The sequence below is a fragment of the Sinocyclocheilus grahami genome, unplaced genomic scaffold (assembly GCF_001515645.1).
Source record: "Sinocyclocheilus grahami isolate Dianchi unplaced genomic scaffold, SAMN03320097.WGS_v1.1 scaffold1995.1, whole genome shotgun sequence".
Taxonomy (NCBI): domain Eukaryota; kingdom Metazoa; phylum Chordata; class Actinopteri; order Cypriniformes; family Cyprinidae; genus Sinocyclocheilus; species Sinocyclocheilus grahami.
The window spans coordinates 9,078-32,911 of record NW_015507174.1 but is presented as its reverse complement, the minus strand read 5'-3'; the positions used below and the strand labels follow the sequence as shown (position 1 = coordinate 32,911).

Genomic DNA, 23,834 nt, shown 5'->3' with positions numbered 1-23,834 from the left:
GCCAAAAATATAACTTTTTTATTTTAAAAACAAACAAGCAAGCCCTGTCCAGATTTAAAAAGTAGCGCAAAAGTAACGCAACGCATTACTTTCCTTAAAAAGTAACTAAGTAACGTAATCAGTTACTTTTTTTAGGGAGTAACGCAATATTGTAACGCATTACTTTTAAAAGTAACTTTCGCCAACACTGCTCATTTTAAAGTTTTATAGTGTAGTCTTGTTTAACATCATGCAATCCTTTAAAACGAGCATTCTCGTGAGATCATGTTGCATCGTAACTGATAAACAAACTTGTAGTTTAAATGAGAATCTGACCTTTAGAACGGAGTCAAATTTTCTTTATTAATATTGTATTAGTGGCAGTTTAGCCATAATCATTGCCTTATTCTAGTCAATAAACTTGAATATCATTCAATAAGTGCAATAATTAATGTGGATATAACATTCACTTTAAAAACAGGGGGTCAAAATTGTCTTTATTACACTGTTTTAGCAATTTATAACTGTAAAGCCAGCACTAATTAAACATAATTACTAGCTTAGTATTGTTCAGTTAAGTGAATAGATGACTGAACAACTGAAATATACACAAGTGCATTACTACACAAAAATTATTTATGGTTTTCTACCTTGTAAATAATGCCTAAAAGGCATGTACCTTCAGTTAATCATTAATTACTAGCTTATTTATTGCATGAATGTGGACCTTTCAAATTTTTAATAAATAGTAAATAATGGCTAATATTCACTTATTAAGTGTTAAGTTAATCATTAATTACTAGTGTGTTCCTGCTTAACTAATGCATAATTCTAGACCCTTAAAATAAAGTGTTACCTATTAATAATAATGAAGTTTAAAAAAATAAAACCTTTTCGACTGATGCATTTTTGTTTGGTAATATTACACAGACCAATAAGGTTTGTAGGATTATCTGTTATATAGACTTGCAGGATTTATAATCAGATACGAAATATCCTAAAACTGATTTTAGCCGATAGAATTGCTTTGGGAAACAACGGGGGTGGAATTTTGACAGATCCTTGGCATTGACAAGTGGTTCTGTATTTGAACATTTCTACATCCTGTTTTTAAATCAATTCTAAACATCTTCTTTTGTTTTTAACAGCCTGTCCTAATGGTCATCCATGCATTGTTGATATGGTAGGGTCATTTAATTTCTATGATTCGGCATTAATATGATCAAATTGTTATGAGTTTTGTCAAATTAAAAATGAATTCTCTTCATGCATCTGTCCAGTGTGGTCTGCCCATGGAGGTTGCCCGCTGTCTAGAGTGTAATGCAGAAATAGGCGGCATAGACCACAAACCTGTTGACGGCTTCCAAACCATGCAGATACAGTGAGTTACTCTTGCACCAAATGCACTGAATTTTTAATTCAGTTTAGTTTATTACCTGGCTGTCTGAAATATTTGATTCTGATTGGTCATAGTTATGCACTGGGTATCATGAACTAATAATGAACAGGATTTTTTACAGCATTTATTAATAAAGATTAATTGTAGGTTTTTAATGTAATGATACTTTAATGCAAATTTGTAAAGCTCGAAAAGAAAAAGGATTAATATATACGTAGTTTAATCAAAATTAACCAAGATTATTAAATGCATTGATGTCAATGTATAGAACTTTATTGTAAAGTGTTATTTAATGTCTTTACAGAACTTGTGATTTTCTTTTTTTGGCTGAAAATGTCCCTACAAAATGGTGCTGTATATCTGTTTTAGTGGTAATTGTTTATTCAGTTGTTTCATGAGTTTGAGGCAATTGTTCCTCTTTTCAGAGCGGACCGTACTCAGTCTGGACACATTCTGGGTGATGCACACCGTCGTGACCAGCCTGACATGCAGGACACTAAGAATATGTCACCTGCTCCCTTCGCGCTTCTCAGACTGCTCACACACACGTGCATGCGGCTGGGAGCTCAAAACAACACACAGGTATTACATTCTTTCTGCCCGTTTATGGTTTTGTGACATGCAGATGTGGAAACAGTACTAAAAAATATACTCAAGTAAAATTACAATTGCCTTCCAAAATATTTAGTGTGAGTTAGAGCTTCCAAAAAATTGTTGAGTATACTAGTTATTATATTAATAAAAAATATATTGCCCCTGTGTGCTCCATGCAAAGAGCTGCCATTTCAGGGCATATAGTTTCCTAGTGGAGGCAGCTCCAGCATTCAGGATAGTCTCAAAACCTTGTTTTAGAGACCAGAGTTTATGACTTGGGCTTCCTCAGGGGGCGGTCAGTCAAGCACCATACCTGAGACTGAAGATCTTTCCAGATGGGATTCTCTCATGGAGTGCTGTCTGGGAGAGATAAAAGGTTCAAAAAACATTTTTTTGAGGTTTAATCTCAAACTTAATGGTAGGGTAGGCGATTTTGGACCACGCTCCCAGGATAATCAGTCTGCAAAGCCACGCCTCCTCCAAAACACATTAACGCGCTCAGGCAGACCGGAGACTAACCAGCGATGCGAGGAGAGATGGCGTGCGCAGAGGTATGCAAATACATATTTTGGCAGCCAGGCAGGACAGCCTATCGTAATGTTCTGACCGAACATTTTGATTGGACGAGCATTTTAGTGGCATTCATTCTAAAAAACATAAATGTCAAGCTAAAATGAATGAATGAAAAGCAGTTTAAGTTCTTTTTGCGGTAAATATGCAAGTGCTCCCGCCGGCGCCTTTGCCGACCCCAGGCGGTTAACTATAAACGAATAGTTTGCAAATAATTTGTAAATACTTTATAACTGTATTGTTATTATAAAGTGATACCCATGTTTGTTTATTTAGACAGAATCATTATTTCTATACATTTCCAGGACACCGCTGAGATAGGGTAACTTAGTGAGAGCAACTTTAACTATCTTCATTCCATATTCTTGCATGTGTCTGTGTAGAGTGTCATGCAGATCATCAAGCCTGCTGTGCCGGATCCCGGGCCATTCCTGATGGCCCATCTTTTGAAGGACATGGAGCAGCTGATCAGAGCTCTGGGTAAAGGAGTGGATGATACGATCAGTACCATCCATTTGACCATCCACAGTCTACTTGATCCCCATCAGGCCAGCCAATGTAAGAGTTCCCAAAACTCAACTTACATTTCCACATGCCATATTGATCTCCTGCCACATAAATTCAAGAAATGTTACATTTTGTTATTATTGACAGGGCCTGCTCCTTATGATGAAACCCTTTCCTCTAAAGATGCAAGAAATGGATGGGAAAATGCCATGAATACTGATGTCATTACACATCAGCTGAAGGTGAACAACATGCTTGCTTTTAGTGTGTTATGTATCATGTTTGATTTAGCATTTTCTCATGTATTTCCATGATTTCACATTATGTCTGAAATGGATAGACAATTAATAATAATAAAAAAAACACTTTTTTCATTATTAGGTAGTTCTGCAGGATTTAGTGTAACTATGGGGGCGGACCTCTGGCCCTCTAGGGGTAAAATTGTATACATTTTAAAGTTAAATGAATCAGTCTGGTGCACTTCATGTAACCGACTCAGGCTTGATGTTGGGTTTGAATCTATTTACAGAAGTTTATTGAAACCGTAAATCCAAATCAACAGGCATATGGATGGTCAGAAATACAGGTAATGGTTGATGATTAAGATAGTTAGTCCAGACAGGCAAAAAGCAGTAATCCAAGTAAACAGGCACAAGGGAGAGAATTTGATCAAATCTGATTCCGATTCTTAACAATTCCCAGTTTCGGAACCAAAAAAATGAATCAAACATTTAGATATCAAAGATATATATATATATTTTTTGTCTATTTTTGCAAAAACGTTTAGTAGCAGCTGAATACCATGAACAAAAAATCAGTAAAGCAGGAAAAGTAGGAATGTAACAATTCACTCAACTCACAATGAACAGTTTTGGTTTCATAATATGAATATTGTAACAAAATGTGATTTTAGACAAATTCTAAATGAATTTTGTTTCTCGGACAAAATTCTGCACATTTCTGTGAAACTGATATATCTTTAATGTCAAGTAACAAAAATAAAAATCAATTGAAGTTTTAAAACAAATCCCAAATCAAATAAATTAATTAATTACTAATGCAAATAAAATAAATCTCTTCTTGTAATAAAACTAAGGCTTTGCCTGTGCTCTTTCCTAGCTTGGGTTTTATTTATTTTTTAAAGAAATATCATGTCCACATTTTCCAGCAGAAAATGCACTTGTACAGAAAATTTGAAGCAAAAACAATGGTCTGACTTAGCTCTGACAAGCTTTGTGAAATTATTCTGCATGAAACTACATAACAGTAGGCAGACTGAATGAGACCCAAATTCACTCTCTGCCAGCAGGTGGCGCTTAAGGAACAACAGTGATACTGAGACGCTGTAAACAAAGCAGCGCTAAGCTTATAAACACCGAAGGAAAAATGTGCATACAGGAATCGATAGGGGGTATTTTTTTTTTTTTTTTTTACTTTTCTTTATTGTCAAGTGGAAAAAAAGTGGAAATTTGTCAAGACCAATACAATACACAACAGCTCTAAAAAGTAAAATAAAGTAAAAATCCAATACAATATAGACTCAAAAAAAACTTTAGCATGCACATACATATATACATTCCCATATGTACATATATCTGCATACATATTAATATTAATGTATCAGCATTTAAAATTCTAACTGCAGTTGGCAAATTGACATCTGATACACATTTGTAATTGCCCGAGGTTACCTAAAACTGGCAGTGCAAAGTGTGTAATGAATCCTCTATAATAACTAAAGCTTTTTGTTTAACTTTAGCTGTATAAATATAATTTAATTGTTTTTGTCTTTCCCTCATATATTCCCTCGCATGCATCAAAGAACAGTTGCATCAAAACAGTCTCTAAGTTCCTCTTTACTCTGATCTGTCCACAGTTGTATCTCTTTAATCACTGGTTTCTCGCGTTTAAGCTTGGCTCGATATTTGGGTAACAAATGTATAATATTTTGATCTGACTTCCCCAAAGAGGGGGCAGCATACAGCCTTATTGCCATTGGTTATATTGCCGAAACATTTGTCCAGATCGAGTGGGACATTCCACATACTGATGGAGTGTAGGCAAATATCTTGATAAATCACATCTCCTAGAATTAAAATCGGTTGGTCAGAAGAGCATGGCAGAGCATTTTTATAGCTATTCGCTATACTATTTCCAGCTTCCACATTGTCCGGTCCCATCACATAAATTAAAATAACGGTGATCTGTCCAAATTCCCATGGTAGATAAAAGGGTCTAAAGTACACACTTGTTTCTTCCTCATTTTTTCTTAGGTGGACGCTTTTTTGCTCCTTTGTCCTAGGGTTCCTTAGCAATTCATTGCAATCTTCCAGTAAGTTAATCTGTAGGAAGCTGTGTTGTGACTGTGGTAGAAGAAGCAACTATTCCTGGTGTAGGCAAGGATTCCATTCATAATATTAACTCCTGAGCTGGCCGCAATTAGGAATGTTGCCAAACATACCGCCAACCAGACCAAACCACAAATCTTCAAGTTGAGTCAGTAGAATCTCGCATCACTGGAATGTTGAGTCAAAAAAAATGTTAAATTAATAAAGATAACTATATAAAAACTATAAAAATACAAACAAACAAAAAGACAACACGTGAAATGTATTTTAATGTTTTAATTAGACTTTGAATACCATATTTACAGTGTTACTCTACTGAACACCTCTTTATGTGTGAATATTGTTGCGCCCTTTAAGATGGTTCAAGGCAAGGCGCACCGGTAACAACTCTAGGCAATTGATATGCCAGTGCAGTTGGGGGCCCGTCCATACCCCCGACACTGCGTGCCCATTGTACGTGGCACCCCAGGCGGTGGTGGAGGCATCCGTGTAAACCACAGCATGCCTGGAGACCTGTTCTAGGGGCACTCCGGCCTGGAGGAATGTAAGCTCTGACCACGGGGTGAAGGTTTGGCGACATGCAAGTGTAACTTGGACCCGGTGAGTGCCGCGCTGCCACGCCCACCTCGGGACTCGGCCATGAAGCCAGTGCTGAAGCGGTCTCATATGAAGCAGCCCTAGCGTCGTAACTGCCGCTGCAGCTGCTATATGCCCCAGGAGCCTCTGAAATAGTTTCAGTGGGACCGCCGTCCTGCCCTTAAATGAATTCAAGCAGTTCAGCACCGACTGTGCACGTTCCTCTGTGAGGCGTGCTGTCTGTTCGACTGAATCCAACTCCATACCGAGAAAAGAGATCCTCTGCATTGGGGAGAGTTTGCTTTTTCCCAGTTGACCCGAAGACCCAACTGGCTGAAATGCCGGAGCACCAGGTCCCTCGCACAACTGATCCTGAGACTGTGCTAGTATATGTCAATCATCGAGATAATTGAGGATGTGAACACCAACACCTTGAGGGGAACAAGTCTTTCGTGAAGACACGGGGGGACAGGGACAGCCCAAAGGGCAGGACCTTGCACTGGTATGCACGTCCTTCGAACATGAACCACAGAAATGGTCTGTGGCGTGGAAGGATCGACACATGAAAGTATGCGTCCTTCAGGTCGATCGCTGCAAACTAATCTCGGGGACGGATGCACCCGAAGATGCGTTTCTGCGTCAACATCTTGAACGGTAACCAGTGAAGGGCCCGGTTCAAGACACGCAGGTCCAAGATTGGTCATAACCCACCGCCTTTCTTGGGTACAATGAAGAAGGGGCTGTAAAACTCGTCTTCATATCGGCTGGAGGGACCGGCTCTATTGCATCCTTCGCCAGTAGGACTGCGATCTCTTCACGCAAGACAGGAGCATCGGCCGCCTTCACTGTCGTGAAGGGGATGCCACTGAACTTGGGAGGACGCCGGGCGAACTGAATCGCATAGCCGAGGCTGATGGTCCGAAGAAACCAGTGACACGGGCTGGGTAGCGCTAGCCAGGCACCCAGATACCGCGCAAGCGGGACCAACGGAACCACCACCGTACTCGCAGTGGGGCAGGGACCCAACTCGGGCGGCTTGTGAGCGGACCGAAGAGGGGTCTGAGTGTGCGGTGCAACACTTACCTGGTTTCACAGGTTGGGAGAGGGTGCGTGAGTAGGGCCTTTGTTGATGCTCTCGAACCACCCGCTGCTGGCGATGGAGGAGGATGAGTGTGGCCTGCCTACGCCCGTGTCCACGGTGCTGCTTGTCTGGAGGCTGCTGCGGATGTGGCGCTGGAGTGGGGGCGGATACAGGGGGCCGCCCTCGGCAATGAGCAGACTGGAGCGCTGCGGCCGGCAGAAGGGTGGAGGCAGCAGCTACCCGCCGGGGTAGGATGTGTTGAATCGCCTCAGTCTGCTTCTGTGCAGCCGAGAACTGCTGGACAAAGCTCTCGACTGCATCGCCGAAGAGGCCGGTCTGGGACACAGGGGCGTTGAGGAACCGTACCTTGTCGGCATCCCTCATGTTGGCCAGACATAGCCAGAGATGGCGCTCCTGGACCACAAGCGTGGACATCCCACGACCCAGAGAACTCGCGGTGACCTTTGTCATTCAGTGCGCGAGGTCCGTAGCGGTTCGGAGCTCTTTCAGAACTTTTGGATGGTGACCACCCTTTGTGCAGGTCCTTCAGTGCCTTGGCCTGGTGCACCTGCAGTAACGCCATAGCGTGTAAGGCGAAAGCAGCTTCTCCACAAGCCGTATAAGCACCGCCGGTCAGACCAGACGAATGCTTACAGGCCCGGGAGGGGAGCGACGGGTTTCCACGCCAGGAGGAGGCGGTCTTAGGACACAACTGCATCGCTATCAACCGCTCCACCGGGGGGATCGCCGTATACCCCCTCGCTGCACCACCATCGAGGGTGGTGAGGGAGGAGGAACCAACAGGCCGGATTCTGGCAGTAAAAGGTGCCGTCCACGACCTGGTGAGCTCCTCATGCAGGTTTCCACTCGAGCCCAACCCTCTCGGCGGCCCGGGAAAGCATAGCCGACATCTCTGGATCCAATTTAGGCATTGACACCGTCCCGGAGGGCGGAAGCGCAGCCGAATCTTCCTCTCCAGAGCGCTCTCCCTCTGATGCAGTGATCGACATCCGGTCGTCGGGAGGAGCACCGCAGGATACCGCTGGTACGCTCTTTGAAGAAGGCCCAGTGCGTTCCTTTGGCCGCTTGACTGGATCAGAAGCGCTAGAGGAGTGGTAGGCCCCCGAGGGTTGGTTCCCTGAGGGGTTTGCCACCACTGTAACCCTCAAACCACCCGTGCTACTGCCGGAAGTAGACCTTGCCTGGCAGCCGCCAGGACGAGCACTAGATCACAGCAGAGACAATGGAGCTCCGCCCGCCTGGAGTTAACGAAGCCTGGTCCGCAGCTCCGAGATGGTCATCTTCCCGCATCCATAAGCTCTTTTAGAAAAATTGGTCTTTTAGGAAAATGCTCTTTTATGTGCTGAGGTGCACAGGGGAGATGGCTGCTTGCAGCATGACAGGGGGTAGTGCAGCCTGAAGTGCGCAACCCATTCGACACCGGAACGACCACCGCTGAAGCGCCGTCCGCCAAAACAGAAAGCTTCCAAGAGCGCGTTAAACTCATAGTTCACTGAAGACACTGGATGGAGCAGAACGATGTTGTCGCTCGGCTCCGAAGCGAAAAGCTGGTATGCGTTGCACCTGCTGCCTTTTTATGCTCACACTGTGATCAGCGGCAGCTGGATGCAATCATTGCATGCCAATGTGCATTGGCTCGTTTAGTTACACTCGAAGTAGATTGGTCTCTCGAAGCGAGATCCCAATTTGTCGTCACCGACGTGACGTCGAGAGTGACCGACTGAAAGGGAACGAGACACTGTGCCCTCTAGCAGTCACTATGGGGAGCCTCACTAATGGCTTCTTCATCTGAAACTTGCATCCAAGACATGGCAAGAAAAGAGGATGCAGTGTCTCGTTACATGCACAACATAAGATGTTCCCTTTCGAGGGAACTCAAACGGCATCCTCTAGCGGTCGCTGTGGGTAACGAATTATCCTCGCTGCTGTGCTGAGGGGAGTGCATGCCAAGCACCAAGGCGAGCACTAAGTACCAACTCTACTATAGCCATGAGAGTTGCCCCTCGGACACCTCGGCAGCTGTCAGTGACGATATCCCCTTTGGCCAAAGGCCTGAGCTACACGCCCAAAATAATTTACCTGTTATGGGTTAAGCAAAGAAAGTTTAGTCCCAGGGCAGAGCTCAAAGGCTTAGAATCAGATAAAAATTTGATTTTTTTTTATGGGATATGGCCAGGCTTCTAGATACGATATCACCAGACCCTGGCCTGTCACCTAGAGGCACTCAATCTGTCAACTCTTAATCCTGTCTGCCAGAGGCAGAGTCTCAGAAACTGATGAATGTAAGGGAATTGGACACCTCCACTGTGTCTGAGACAGAGACTTTCCATAGGATGTCTATATCCAGATCAGTCAAGCTGACAGGCACTTATACTCCCGCAGCCCAGTCAGATGGGAAATATTGTTATAGTATCACTAAGGATACATATGTAGAGATGGACCCAACGGGGTCTGACCTACTCGGAGAAAGCGCACAGGATACTCAGCGTGTTCACTCACCATAAATATGGATTTTAGGAAGCAGTCAGTGCTATTATAGATGCCATGAAGAGGCCTAGTGACCTGGTATAACTGCCTCATGGAACTCTCAGAGTGAGAGGAGAACTCATGACTCAGCGGGGCTCTGGGAGTGGCATACTCATATGAGAACCTCAACTGAGGGGAGCACCGTCAACTCAACCATAAGGTCGGTCACATGATGGGAACTCTATGACCCTGTAGTGAGGTGAGCAAAGCCAGTCACAAACATTGAAGCGATTATCAGGGAGGCCACACAAGAGGCCTAATCCATCTAGTATAGTTGCCTTGTGGAGCTCCATAGAGCAGAGGACTCGACTCTCAAAAAGAGAGGGGAACTCCGACACTTATCCTATGAGCAGTGTGCTCATAGATGACCCTTCAGCATGAGGGGAGCATTGCCAAGCTCAACCATATGAGCAGCCTAACAGGGAGATGAAAATGGCCCAACAACCTGATATGCTGCCTAAGGAGCTCTGGGAGAGGAGCTTTTGGGCCCTCAGTTCAAGAGGAGGACTCACATGCTCTGCCTGGGAGCAGCAGGCTCACAGCTAACCCTCCCTCAGTGAGAGGAGCACTGGTAATTGTAAAGTCAGCACACCAAGGGGGCAATAGGAAGCCCTAGAAACCTTGTATGACTGTGCACGATGCCTTAGGAGCGGAGCCCTTGACTCTCAGACCAAAACGAGCACTCACATCTCACTCTGGGAGCAGCAGGCTCATAGGTAACCCTCTGCAGTGAGGGGAGCACTGCCAAGCTCGACCATGAGGGCAGCGTTATTATACAGAGCCCTAAGAGCAGAGTGCTTGATTGTCAAATCAAGAGGTGAACTCACATGCTTAAACTGGGAGCAGCAGGCTCATAGCCCTTTGTATTGAGGGTAGCACTGCCAAATTCAACCAGAAAGGGAAGTCTAACAGGGCGGCAGAAAGAAGGCCTGTCGACCTGATATAACTGCACACAGGGCTCCTTCACACTCTTAAACTCATACATCAGTATAGGGAGAGTGAGGGTCACATACAGCTAGGCCTAAAGGAGCCTACTGAAGAAGTTTGTGGGAGCGGTGCTATAGCATCACCCTTATTTTCAAGGGGAGCAATGCTAGCTCAACCAAAAAACCTGAATGGGACCAAAAGCCATTCATACACCTGATTAGAGCTCCTCAGATTGAGTACTCAATAATAGAACTTCAGAAGGAAGGGAGTACATCACACTCATACCTCAGGGAAAACAGTGCACTCAAAACCACTCCTAAAAGGGGAGGGACTGATTCAACCATAAGGGCAGTGTGACAGGGAGGCCCACAGATGGCCTGACAGCCTTTCAAAACTGCAGAGCAGAATTCAGAGAACAGAGTTACTAAAAACTCAAGCTCAGTGCATGTGCAGAATGGTCATGGGGTAGCTTAAGTCTGCAGGAGCCTCTCAGGGCAAGACGTGAAATAGCTCACTTCCTGAGCATTCTTTCTGAGCCAAAACATTCAGCAAGGCTGTCAGGGAGCAGGACATGGAACATTCCTCAACCACCGTCGTGCTCAACCTTACTGCACCTGACAGGCCTTGACTGCAGCTATGTCTTCTGTCTTCACTCTTCACCTGGGAGAAAACTCTCCCAATCACCACAAAGTCAGAATAACATCTTTGGAGTTCATCATTCTTCAAACCCTGAAGAATTTTTATCTGAGACATCCGGACGCTCGTTCAATGACCAAGGCAATGCAAGTATCATACATTCAACTAAACGAAACAGAGGTTTAGTATAAGCTGTAGACCCCGTTGTAAAACCCCGGAGGTGGTAACTGACACTTTTCATAGCTTCATCCCGTTTCTCTAATGGTTTCATTCATCAAGTCTCATTTGCCCTTCCCCCATGTATGAGTGATTGTGTTTGTTTGACTAGTTTTGTTTTAGTGTTTAGTTAATAAAACTTGTGCGCACAGATTTCTGATTCTGTCACTGCTTGTGGATAATGTCCCTTTTAAGATCTGATCTAGCGACATGCTCTAATGCATTATTACTGTAAGACTGTGGCCACGAAAATATCCTTTCTTAGAGTTGAAATAAAATCACACTAAATGTTTGCTGGACGGACAGATTAGTTGATGGCAATTTAATTCTGCTACAGGTACTACTGGCAGCGGATATAAATAATTGTAATTAATCATAATTAATTGTAATTATTTATATACATTTCCCTTTTAAGCTAATTTGCTACATCGTAATGGAAAGAACAGCGTTCTTACCGGAATGCATGCTTCAAACAAAACAGTCCCTGAAGACTTGATGATGACGTGTTCTATCGGCGCCCTTTTATACTGTGGTCGGCGTCAGTAGTGATGACATAGGCTGTCGCCGGGCAATGCTTTTGTCGTGTTTAGATGTTTACTTCAGGCATTGGTCATGCTGAAGGTGTTCCCCATAGCGACTGCTAGAGGACGTAGTTCGAGTTCCATCGGAAGGGAACTTTAAGCTGTCATGCACTGAATATTGTAGTGTGACTGAAGCTAAATGGACTTAACCTATGCGAAAGCATGGCATAGCATTAATCTGCAGTGCCTCATATGCGCCAATGGTTTGCCGGAGCCACATGTGTCTGTAGACTAGTGCATGTTAATTCTCACTATTTATAGTCCCTAACCAGCTATGTAACTATGAGGAATGAGTACCTCAAAATGTATGTTGGAATGCAGTTTTCCCTGTTGCTCGTGTGCCAGTGATTAGGTTGCCGATCCCGTCTTCAATCCCTGTATTTAATCTGACTGTAATATCAGTATCCTAGGGTCATTCAACAGTCTATATTGTTATCCCATGGTCATTAAAGCTATGAAATAAAAAATTAGTATGTAGCATTTTAAATGAATACATTCCATGCACATGCAGTTTCGACTGCAGCAGCGATGTTACTCAGTCAATATTGCCTATATTCGGCAATGTGCTATATCAAACAGGAATCATCTCACAGAGCGACATGAAGAATTACTGGAGGCTCTCAATTTTTTCACCAGTGGCTTTGTGGGAGTGGTTTTACATCACAAAATATCAGGGATCAACATTTATTGATTATAGGAGGAAAATGCCACACATCAATTTTTCAGCATTGCAGAGAGCAAAAATCATATTCATTACAGAGAGTTAAGATCAATCACCTGACAAGGTCTATGCACGTTAATTTGAATAGTTTGTTTTCCCTCACAGCATAAACAGATATGACGTTTTTGTACTATTGTAATGCAATTGAACTGTAAAATAAATGTAAATGAAAATTGTGACATTTCCTAAAACGTTACAGTAGGAAAATTGATACATGTCTTTTCCTTTCTTTCATTTCCAGTTAAAACCTCAAGCTTTAATATTGGCGGAAAACTTTTTATGCAAAAACAGGTTTATATGTTTTACTGTAAATCAAGTGAAATGCTGCAATCATCTGTCCACAAAAATGTTGGAAATTATGTAAATGTTAAAAATAATACGTAACTGGTGCCAATTGCATTCCCAAAAGCATGTTAAACTCACAGCACATGCGAAGATGGGGTTTGCTGTATTCCCTGTAAACTGATACGCACAAACTGGTCAAAGTGTGCGCTTCTCTTTAAAACATGCAGTGCTACGGGCTATTTAATTAAATCACTGCCTTTTGCTATTTAATGTAAATTAGAAAATGATATACTGATAATATACAAGGTCTCTAGAAAGAGGTTTGGATGAGTGATATTTACGTTCTCTGTGGTCGAGTGAGCAGTCCAGTGGTGATGACTTTTTCCACTGGTTTTGCTGGTTTACAATGCAGTGGCGAAAGTGGTTTACTGATGAGCCTTTCTGCGGCTTTCAACAGTGAATTCAAAATTCAAAAATGTCAACAGTGCTGATCTCCTGGAGCGCCATAGGGTCTTAAAATCTGTAACACATATGAGGCCCTAAAGTAGGTGCAGAAGGTCCTTAGTCTGGAACAGGCAGAAGAATGTACCTTTAAGTGAAGGCTTGCTTGCAGGACCTTGGCCTTGTTACAAATGTCTGTACGTCTTCTGACACTCTGGGCTAGAGACTCAAGACCAGAGAGGCCAAAGCACTTTTGTCTCTCTGTGACAAAGACACGGAACATAGTGTGTCTGTAAATGTGTTTTTCCTCATATTCTAGAGACTCAGAATGTGAGACAGTGCCACTGCAAGCATGTCATATTTGCCATACCTTACACAGTTGGTGCTCATCTTTTTGCATCTTCAACATAAGATCGGTTTATAAGATTGGCAAATTGAGAGATCACCAGTTATAAGAAGCGATTAACTGCTGATTGTGGTTGGTACCCAAATGATCAGAGCACCCTTATAGTTTACGTCCATTTCCAAACGTAGCTATGAATGGATGTGAATGGATCTCTCTCTTTGTTTCACCTATTGCTGCTGCATCCGGAGGTCCCAAGGAATGTTTATGGAAGTCACAGGCCAAAACCTTAGCAATCAGTCTCTAGATGGGTGAAGGGCAGAAACTGCATGGACTAATGAGAAGTCCTTCCTGGGCTTGGTTCTAAAGCTGTAGGTCGGAGGTGTCTGGTTGTTGTTTCTTTATTGGATAACATTGGACATTTGTTTGTTTTAGTCCACCTTCATGTAATTTATTAATAAAGTATATAGTCGGTTGGACAGCACGTATCAGAGTGAACAACAGCACTGTGTTCATTTACATGTGTGCATATTTTAATTAATGTGTTTTCAGAGAGGCTCGTACGTCACAGTACATGCTGCCTCTTACAAACTTTGCACATCTCTGCAAGTGCTGTGAGTGGACAGAAGACAGAAGTTTTTACCAATATTCCGCCAATATCAATATAAAACAGATTTGAAGATAAAACAGATCTGTTTACTTTGCAGGTCATGTGACCATTAAGTGTCATCAGAGAACTGTGAACATGCAAAAGTGCTGTTAAATTGTTTAAATATTAACCTAAAACCTCAAGGGGTACTTCAAGTAAATAGATTACATCTAAGAGGTTCAGCTGACAAAAAAAGTTTGTCAACCTCTGGATTACTGAAATGACTTAGTTGAAGCTCTACTTTTCATTCGTTGATACATTTCTTTCTCTCAGGTTCTGGAGAAACAGCTAAAGGAAGTGAATGAAATCATCAGGAAAGATGAGCGAGTGTCTTCTAATCCAGTGATGAAGTTGGCATTTGGGAAACCAGAGCTTTTCCTGCGCTCTTTGCCCCAGAACTCCCTTATCCATAATTCATCCATCTGGAGCTGCAGGAGGAAGATCTCGGCGTTGAGTCTGGCCCACATTGTGGAACAGAACAATGGTCAGGACACTTTATGTATACTCAGGAGGTTCCTTCAAAGGGTAAGATATTAGTGGCGGGTTTATCTGAAGTTATTTCACTATAATAAAGCAGCATGGGGAAAAAATAAAGGTAAACAGGTGTAGAGGAATCGAAGAACAACAGCAGAAAAGTGACTTTGTAATCCTAATTTATGTCCAAAAGAAAGTTTCCTAAAGAGTGTACAGATTTGTAACAGTTGAATAAACAAGATTATATTCACAGAAAAAGTTGAGTCAAATCATCTTTTGAGAGATTAATAGTCATTTTTTTGTTTGTAGTTTATTTACATCATATTGCACAGTAATCAAAACATAAATAATGCCATAGCTGCTTTGTTCTCCCTTACTCCTATAAAAGTGTAAATGATCATAAATTCTTCTCATTTTATCATGCTGATGCATCTTTGCCGCCATGGTAACCAGTTGCCTGTGTTACATTTGGAGTTATCTGCAGTTCAGGGGAGGGTTTTTTTATATGACTCTACCATCATGGTTTGCTTGTTGTGGATTGTTTGTTAAATGTAACAAATAATTGTGTAACTGATCTAACCATTACACTGTTCATTTCAGGAAGCAGAGTTACGGCTAGTGAAGTTCCTTCCTGACATCTTGGTTCTCCAGAAGGATTTGGTAAAGAAGTTCCAGAACGTGACAGACCTAACCTCCAAAACCATAGGAGAGTTTCTGGATAGCCATAAAGAAGGTACTGGACAACTGGTCATAGAGAATGAAGAAATCATTTGCCATGGCTAAATGTTGTCTTGGTGGAGATTCAGTTTTCTGCAGAGTTCACTCCAGCCCTAATCAAACACACATGAACAAAATAATCAAGGTCAAAATCAGGAGTTTGATCAGGCTGGAGATTGATCTCTGCAAGAAAGTGAATCTAAATGGGCAGCCTTGTCCAGCCCTATCTTAGGGTCAGTATGAGGATGTTCATGATTGATTGATGATACATTAATTTTTGTTAATAATTTTGGCAAGCTGGTTTGTGGTTAATTTACCCATTTTAGTGCGAATGTCTTCAGCAATCCTGCAAGCATATGGCATTTCTCTATAAATAATTATTATTTTCACTGTAAACCCAGTAATAGTGTCATATTTTCAACCAACAGCTTCACTAGCTTGGTATAAAAAGTGCATAAACATCTTCTTGTCAACATGGAACCAACTCAGGGTATCTCTGGCCACCACAGGTAAACCAACCCCCTACATCAGGGGTGCCCAAACTCGGTCCTGGAGGGCCGGTGTCCTGCAGAGTTTAGCTCCAACCCCAATTAGACACACCTGAACCAGCTAATCAAGCTCTTTCTAGGCATACTAGGAACTTCCTGGCAGGTGTGTTGAGGCAAGTTGGAGCTAAACTCTGCTGGACATCGGCCCTTCAGGACCGAGTTTGGGCACCCCTACCCTACATACTAACCCTTTTTTTTGACCACTGTTAAATCATTTCTTCGGCAGATGAACAATGTTTATTGTTTTCTGTTGATGAATTAATATTTTTCTGTTAGGAGAGATAAAGCTGCCGGCTGAGTACACTCAGAAGGATCTGAGTCTGGACGCTGACCTGCAGGTGCTGCTACCACAGAGACGTGGTCTGGGCCTGTGCTCCACTGCCCTTGTCAGCTACCTCATTGCCCTTCATAATGACCTTGTGTACACCATGGAAAAACACACCGGAGAGGAGTCTGGGTAAGGAGTTCAGATGTCTTATGTCATTTGTTGTGTTTTATATAGGAATCATTGCTCATTTAGGGCTATTGTGTGGAGCAAAGCCTTAACTCTTAAGTATGAATCATTATGGCATGACTCACAGTGACACAGTGGATATGAGAGATATCAAATCATGTGGCTTGTTGATAGAATGTCCAGCGATACAAGATGAGAAAAAAAACACCCATAGAGTTACATTTAAAAAGGATTCTGAGTCATTTGTAAATGACTTAGTAGAGGGTTCCTTCAATTTGAGCCAGAAAACAACCATCCAGAATACCTTGGTAATTACACATCGACACACTAAGAACTCAGAACACTGAACCTGTCACGAATCCGGTTCATGAACTTTCCAATTCATTGACTCTCGCACTACACACTGTTGCACATCACCCCGGACTACATTTCCCATCATGCATTGCACTGATTGCACTCAGCACGAATTGCACACACCTGTTTACACTGATTGCACCCAGCTGTTTCATATCACTCCCTCACTATTTAACACTCACTCTGATCCCTTCCCTCTGCCGAGTATTGTTTCAGCATTTATCACTCTCCTAGAGATAGCTACCTTACGGAGCCCTTGTCATTGCCTTAGCCCTAGTCATTTGCCTTAGCCTTAGCCTTAGCCCTAGTCATTAGCCTTAGCCTTAGTCATTTGCCTTAGCCTTAGCCTTAGCCTTCCCGGTTTCTGATCTTCGCCTGGTTCCCTGGATTCACCCCTTTTGTCTTGCCCCTTTTGATTCTGTCTGCCGATCGTCGACCTGTGCTAAACCTAGGACTATCCTTGTGTTTTGCCCACCATATACCTGTTTGCTCTCATCTGACCCATGCCTGCTGTATGACCACGTCTCTGCCTTTGTCTAATAAAGCTCTGCGAATGGATCCGCAACTCTCACGTCTCGTCAGCCCCGTAACAGAACCATTGTCCTGTCAGAGCTGTGACCTGGTGGTTAAAGCTAGCAACTTTTCTGCCATATTTCCCTGTTAACCTTATTTTTCGAGTGGTGGACAAAGTACACAAATCATAATCTATATAGTAATTGAGTAAAAGTACAGATACCCTATTAAAATATTACTCCAGTAAAAGTATTAAGGACTTTCTATTTTACTTGGGTAAAAGTACAAAAGTACTTGATATTTTAATATACTTAAGTATTAAAAGTAAAAAGTAGTGATTGATTACTGCTTGTAAATAGGCAACAGCTCAGTCTGATATTGTTATTAATTATTATGAATTGTCAAGCAGCCTGCACTAGTCAATATGGAGGATTATGCAGCAACTTCATATGTATTGAAGTAAGGAAAATATTTTTATTACCAAAACTTGCCATACACTGAGAACTGCTACTGATAATTTCTGATAAATCAAGTGTGCAAACAAGTAAAAATAACAAAATATACTATATAGTACATAGAGTTGAGAAAAACAAAATATTGTAAAATAACGGATGTTGTGATGGTATATGGAGATTCCCTTGGGATCCTAATAACCTCAATGAGTAAGAGAAAGAGCCAATGAACATTGGCAAGTGGATTTTGCATGCCAAGCCACTCCCCCGTGCTTACTGGTATGTAAGATGGTGGCTGCAACCACTCATTCAGATTTTCGTTAAGAAAAAATTAAGTGCTGTGAGTTCCCCCTGGGCACACTGGTTAAAAGAGCGGACTTTCCTAAAAGATCAGGCACAGTCGTGCAACGTCTTTTTACAGATGTCTGTTTATCTGTGTATCTCCGGGTGCGGTAGTTTCCTGGACCCTCATGATGGCCATTATCACTGATTTTCATGTATAGGCTTAGACCACATTGGATCAGTGCTTATGGGGGGTTATGCATTCATTGCGAGCGCATTCCTCTGACCGAGTTGTGGTTGCGGCGCTCCTATCTTAGGAGTACCCCCTTAGCTGCTACCCGTGCTCGCCCCTCTGCATAGCAGAGGGAGGCGTCGCTTAGCACTCAGGGAAGCCTGAGGGTTACAGTGGGAGCTAATTCGTTGGGCCAGTCCCCACAGACCTGCCACTCCTTATCAACTCATGTTCTGGTCAAACTTCCGAGTGATATCGCTGGTCCATCCCGAGGTGAGCCCAGAATGTCATTCGGGGCTCCCCCCGAGGACCAGATGTCTATCACAGCATAAGAGGGTGGGTTGTCGTCTGATTCCGATGAGCTGCCTTCCTCAGGAGCGGTAGCTCAGCTGGAATGAACATTCCTCCAATGGAGCTTGTGCCCGCAGAACTCTGCCACCTGACCACAGCTGGTCACAAATCCTGTCCAAGGCATGTAAGTTCTCATCTGCCAAAGCCAGGGTATTATTAGGGTATCTGGCCCGTAAGTCTTCTCATAAGATGAAGAAGCGGCCCTGAGATGGCAACCCAGAGTTGAGGGGAGCTGCTCTTCAGGAGGCGAACAATATCAAGCAATATCTCTGCCTCTGATGAAAGGCTGAGTGTCTCGCAAAAGAGTGAATTCCATTCTGCCCAACCACTCACAAGTTTCCTCTCCCTTTGGGTCATCTGTGTCAGAGCCTGACAGTGAGCGACGCTCGGTTTCCTCACTCTCAGACTCGACGTTCTCCTCCGGCAACCAAGAGGGCGTGCTTCAAAGACGCAACGTCTTCTCAAGCTATGACCAATCCTGCATTTGCGAGTCTTGAACAGTTTCTTGCACAGGTTCCCGTTCAAGATGTTGATGCAGAAACACATTCTCAAGTACATTCGTCTGCAGGATTGGTTTGCAGCCATCGGCCTGAAGGACGCATACTTTCACATCTTGATATTATGTCAACATAGACCGTTTCTTTGGTTTGCGTTCAAGGGTCAGGCGTACCAGCACAAGGTCCTCCCCTTTGGGCTGTCCCTGTCTCCCCATGTCTTTACCAAAGTCACGGAGGGTGCCCTTGCCCCATTACGGGAAGTGGGCATCACGATCCTCAGCTATCTCGACAACTGGCTGATCCTAGCACAGTCTTGAGAGCAGTTATGCAGTCCTGGGACCAGGTGCTCCAGCACCTCTCCCAATTGACCTATCGGTAAGCCCCGCCCCCCTTAGTTACTGTTGCAAACTCGGACAAACAAACTGAGTTGTCTTACAATGACAGCTGTCAGTGTGAAAACCTTGGCCCTATATCTTTTTGATTGATTGGACTGTTTCTTTGTTGTGGACTCTGATTTATGGAAATCTGTGCCTTTATAGGACTCGTGGACTGATATTAGCACTTGCCTTTTGGACTCAGTTTACTTATTTACCTTTCAATGTGCTGTTCATTGTGCTGTGGGGTTGAAAAAAGTTTGCTTGAAGTTTATATGTCTAGTAATACATGCATTGATCATTGAGAGTCTTATGTTTTGCACATGCTTTATTGAATTGATGGTTGGTAAGCTGTTTAAAACAAGATTACCCAAAAAAGAACTCTTTGGTAACAATAAGACTTAAAGTAAGATTAGCTAAATTTGTTACACACTTCCGGTGGCTTCACTGCCTGTCGGCAGTTTAGAACGTAATGAGCAATCCAGTCATTATATATAGATCAGTGGCCTGAACTCATTTAGGAGGAAAAACTGCAGTTCCACTGAAATTATTTCAGAGGCTCATGGGGCATATGGCATCTTCAGCCATGGTCACCCCACTCGAATTGCTTCATATGAAACCGCTTCAGCATTGGCAATGCGATGGTCATGGCACTGCGGCTCATACCGGATGATCATCACGCAGCAATGTTCGTTCAGCCCTTGGTCGGATTTTGCCTTTCTATGGGCCGGTGTGCCCTTAGAACAAGTGTCCAGGCATGTTGTTGTCACTACAGATGCTTCCAATATGGGCTGGGGTGCTGTATGCAATGGGCATGCAGCCTTGGGGTCCTGGACAGAACCTTGCCTGCATTGGCACATCAATTTCCTGGAGTTGCTGGTGGTGCTTCTAGCCCTCCACCAGTTTCGCCAAGGTGGAGTTCGCTCCCGTAGCATGTCTCAGATCGCCTGCCATCTCCTCCATTGGAGTCAGACATTACTCAAATCGTTGCAGGCCGTTCACATCCCAGGAGATCTCAATCGTGCAGTCAATGCGCTTTTACAACAGCCCACGCTCCTTGGAGAATAGAGACTCCATCCCCAGACGGTCCAGCTAGACCCAGATAGACCTTTCCGCTTCCCACGAATCCTGCCAGTTGTTTTACTCCCTGACCTAGGTACGGATGCACTGGTACACAGCTGGCCGTGGGTTCTGCGCAAATATGCATTTCTCACAGTGAGCCTGCTTGCACAGACACAAATTCAGTGTATAGATTCAGGGAGGACAAGGAACAGGTTTTGTTGATTGTACCGTACTGGCCCACTCTGGCCTGGTTTGCAGATCTAATGCTCCTCACGATAGCTCTTCCTTGGCAAATTCCCCTGAGGAAGGACCTCCTTTCTTAGGGATGGGGCACAATATGGTACCCATATCCAGATTAATGGGACCTCCACATGTGGATCCTGGATGGGACGTCGAGGACTTCAGTGGCCTTTCTCCATCCGTCGTCGCTACTATCACCCAAGCTAGAGCCCCCTCTATGAGGCAGGCCTACACTCTGAGGTTGATTCTGTTCACTGAGTGGTGTTTTTCTCCTAGAAAAGACCCCCAAAGACGCCAAATCGGCATTGGGCTTTCCTTCCTGCAAGAAGTCTTGGAGCAGAGGCCGTCCCTCACTGGACTGCAGAAGACCCCTTTGTGTCACTCGAGTCAGTCAAGCTCAAGATCCTGTATCTTAAGACAGCTCTCCTAACCATGCTAACTTCCATTAAGAGGGTGGACCTGCAAGTGTTTTTGGTCAATGGAACGGGTCTAGAAAAATTTCGACTGTCACATTATCCTGAGGCCCCCCTGGCCTGGGTATGTGCCCAAGGTTCCCACCACTCCCTTTCGGAACCAGGTGGTGAACTTGCCAGCACTGACACCAGAGGAGGCAGACCCAGCTTTAGCATCGCTGTGTCCCTCCCGTGCTCTGTGCATTTATGTGGACCGCACCCAGTGCTTCAGAATCTCCGAGCAGCTCTTTGTCTGCTTTGGAGGACAGCAGAAGGGGGAGGCTGTCTCCAAGCAGAGGTTGGCTCACTGGATAGTGGACGCCATCGCCTTGGCGTACCAATCGCAAGGTGAGCCGTGCCCCTTCTCGCTTGCTATGCCATTCCCCCTCACCCGGGGATGCAAGTGACTTTTTAGCTCTCCAGTAAGTTCTTCTGGCATCTTCTCAGCAGTCAGACTTGGCGGAGGACTCCGACGCTAGCCCCAGCACTTGTGTTAGCATACCTGGGCCCGGTCAGCCCCTGTGACTCAATGGTGCTCTCTCCCGGTAGAGAACAGTAAGATGGCGGATCGAACACGTCCGCTGGTAAAAACTGTCCAGTCGCTGCAGCTGTAGCAGTCCATCCCTAGAATAGGTAAGACCTACCACAGACATTCTTTCATGTAAACACTGTTCTGTAGGAACAGTCCCTATGGGTATTACCACATTATCTCCCTTAGGGCAGGATGTCGTCTCTGTAGCGACCTTCTTTAAGGCTCATTCCCCAATGTAATGTAATTGGAAGCTATTTTTGAAAAGAGAGCGAGAACACATAGATACTCTCAAAGCAACAGGAATGGCAGTTTCTACCTTCCTACTGGTGTAGCTTGTCCATTTAATCTCTAGTAAGGTACAAAAAGATTATATGCTCCCAGTAGGACATTGGGTAGGTTATGATGTAGTGGTAACATTTGTATGACACGCAGGTCCTGTCAACAATATGCATCACCAAACTGTCATAACTAGTTCAGAGCTGTGGCCCTTTCCATAGGGATCCCTTATGTCATCACAACATACACTGAAGTGACTGACAGAAAGGGAATGACTAGGTTATGTATGTAACCCTCGTTTCCTGATGGAGGGAACGGAGACGTATGTCCCATTATCACAACACTGGTCCACGCACTGAATGCCGGGATGCTTCTTGGCTACTCAGCGTAAACCTAAATGAGTAGTTGCAGCCACCATCTTATATACCTGTAGGGACAGGGGAGTGGCTTGCCATGCAAAATTCACTCGCCATTCAAGTTCAAGACATTGATGCTTGCATATAGAACAGCCACAGGCTCAGCACTCACCTACTTCCACTCACTACTACGAATCTACATCCCCTCCAGAAGTCTGAGATCTGCTAGTGAGCGACGCCTCGTGGTACCATCACAGAGAGGCTCAAAATCACTTTCCAGAACATTCTCGTTCACCGTTCCTGGCTGCTGGAACGATCTTCACACCCCTATCCGGAATGCTGAATCCCTGACAATTTTCAAGCAACAGCTGAAAACTCATCTCTTTTGACACTACTTGAATGAATCCTAAATGTAAAAAAAAAAAAAAAGATGAATCGCTTTGATGTATTCCCCAGTTGTAAGTCACTTTGGATAAAAGCGTTTGCGAAATGAATAAATGTACATGCAAAGTGTCATTTGTTAACATTAGTTAATGTATTAACTAGCATGAACGAACAATGAACAATACATTTATTATTTTTTTGTTAATGTTAATAAAAATACAATTGTTCATTGTTTGTTTATGGTAGTTCATAGAGCAAAATTAATATTAACTAAGATTAATAAATGCTGTACAAGTATTGCTCATTCTTAGTTCATGTTAACTAATGTAGATAACTATTGTTAACTGGTGAACTTTCTTGTAAAATTTTACCATTAAAATTTTACAAGAAAAATTAAAGTACAGATACTTGAAAAATGAACTTTAGTACAGTAACAACAGTACTTAGTTACTGTTCACCTCTGTATTTTTCTATATCTTATTTTTCTCTGTCCTGTTTCCGTCAGTTACACGGTAAGCCCAGCTGACCTGACGGAGATGCATGTGATCCATTATGAGTATGAGCGGGATCTGCTTCCACTGATACTGTCCAACTGCCAGTACAGCATGGAGTGCGGACAGGAAACACTGATGGAGTACGACCTGCCCAATATTCAGCAACAGATCTTCACCCGCTTTCTACAGGGCAAACCTCTCATAACCCTTAATGTATGTCACAGCACCACAAGGGTTGAAAATGCATGTTCAGAGTTAAAACAGATGTTTTTAGGAGTTCTTCAAGGATTATAGAATACTTTTTTAAGGGTAGTTGAGAAATAGGCAGTAAAAATGGCGAAAAAATTTTTTGCAAAAGAAATGCATACATTTATGTAGTGTGAAGTCTGA

General features: G+C 43.5%; 1 protein-coding gene across 1 annotated transcript in view; it reads left to right on the top strand.

Moving 5' to 3' along the window:
* Positions 1-23,834, top strand: part of LOC107573657 (E3 ubiquitin-protein ligase rnf213-alpha-like) — a gene marked incomplete at its 5' end in the record, with an annotated part of 81,958 nt that overhangs the window by 56,321 nt on the left and 1,803 nt on the right. The window contains 10 exons of the mRNA XM_016260099.1: positions 1,128-1,162; positions 1,260-1,360; positions 1,804-1,960; positions 2,926-3,100; positions 3,197-3,291; positions 14,674-14,925; positions 15,475-15,607; positions 16,020-16,100; positions 16,416-16,596; positions 23,456-23,657. Of these exons, the coding sequence (XP_016115585.1) occupies positions 1,128-1,162; positions 1,260-1,360; positions 1,804-1,960; positions 2,926-3,100; positions 3,197-3,291; positions 14,674-14,925; positions 15,475-15,607; positions 16,020-16,100; positions 16,416-16,596; positions 23,456-23,657 (1,412 nt within the window). The remainder of the gene's footprint in view (positions 1-1,127; positions 1,163-1,259; positions 1,361-1,803; positions 1,961-2,925; positions 3,101-3,196; positions 3,292-14,673; positions 14,926-15,474; positions 15,608-16,019; positions 16,101-16,415; positions 16,597-23,455; positions 23,658-23,834) is intronic.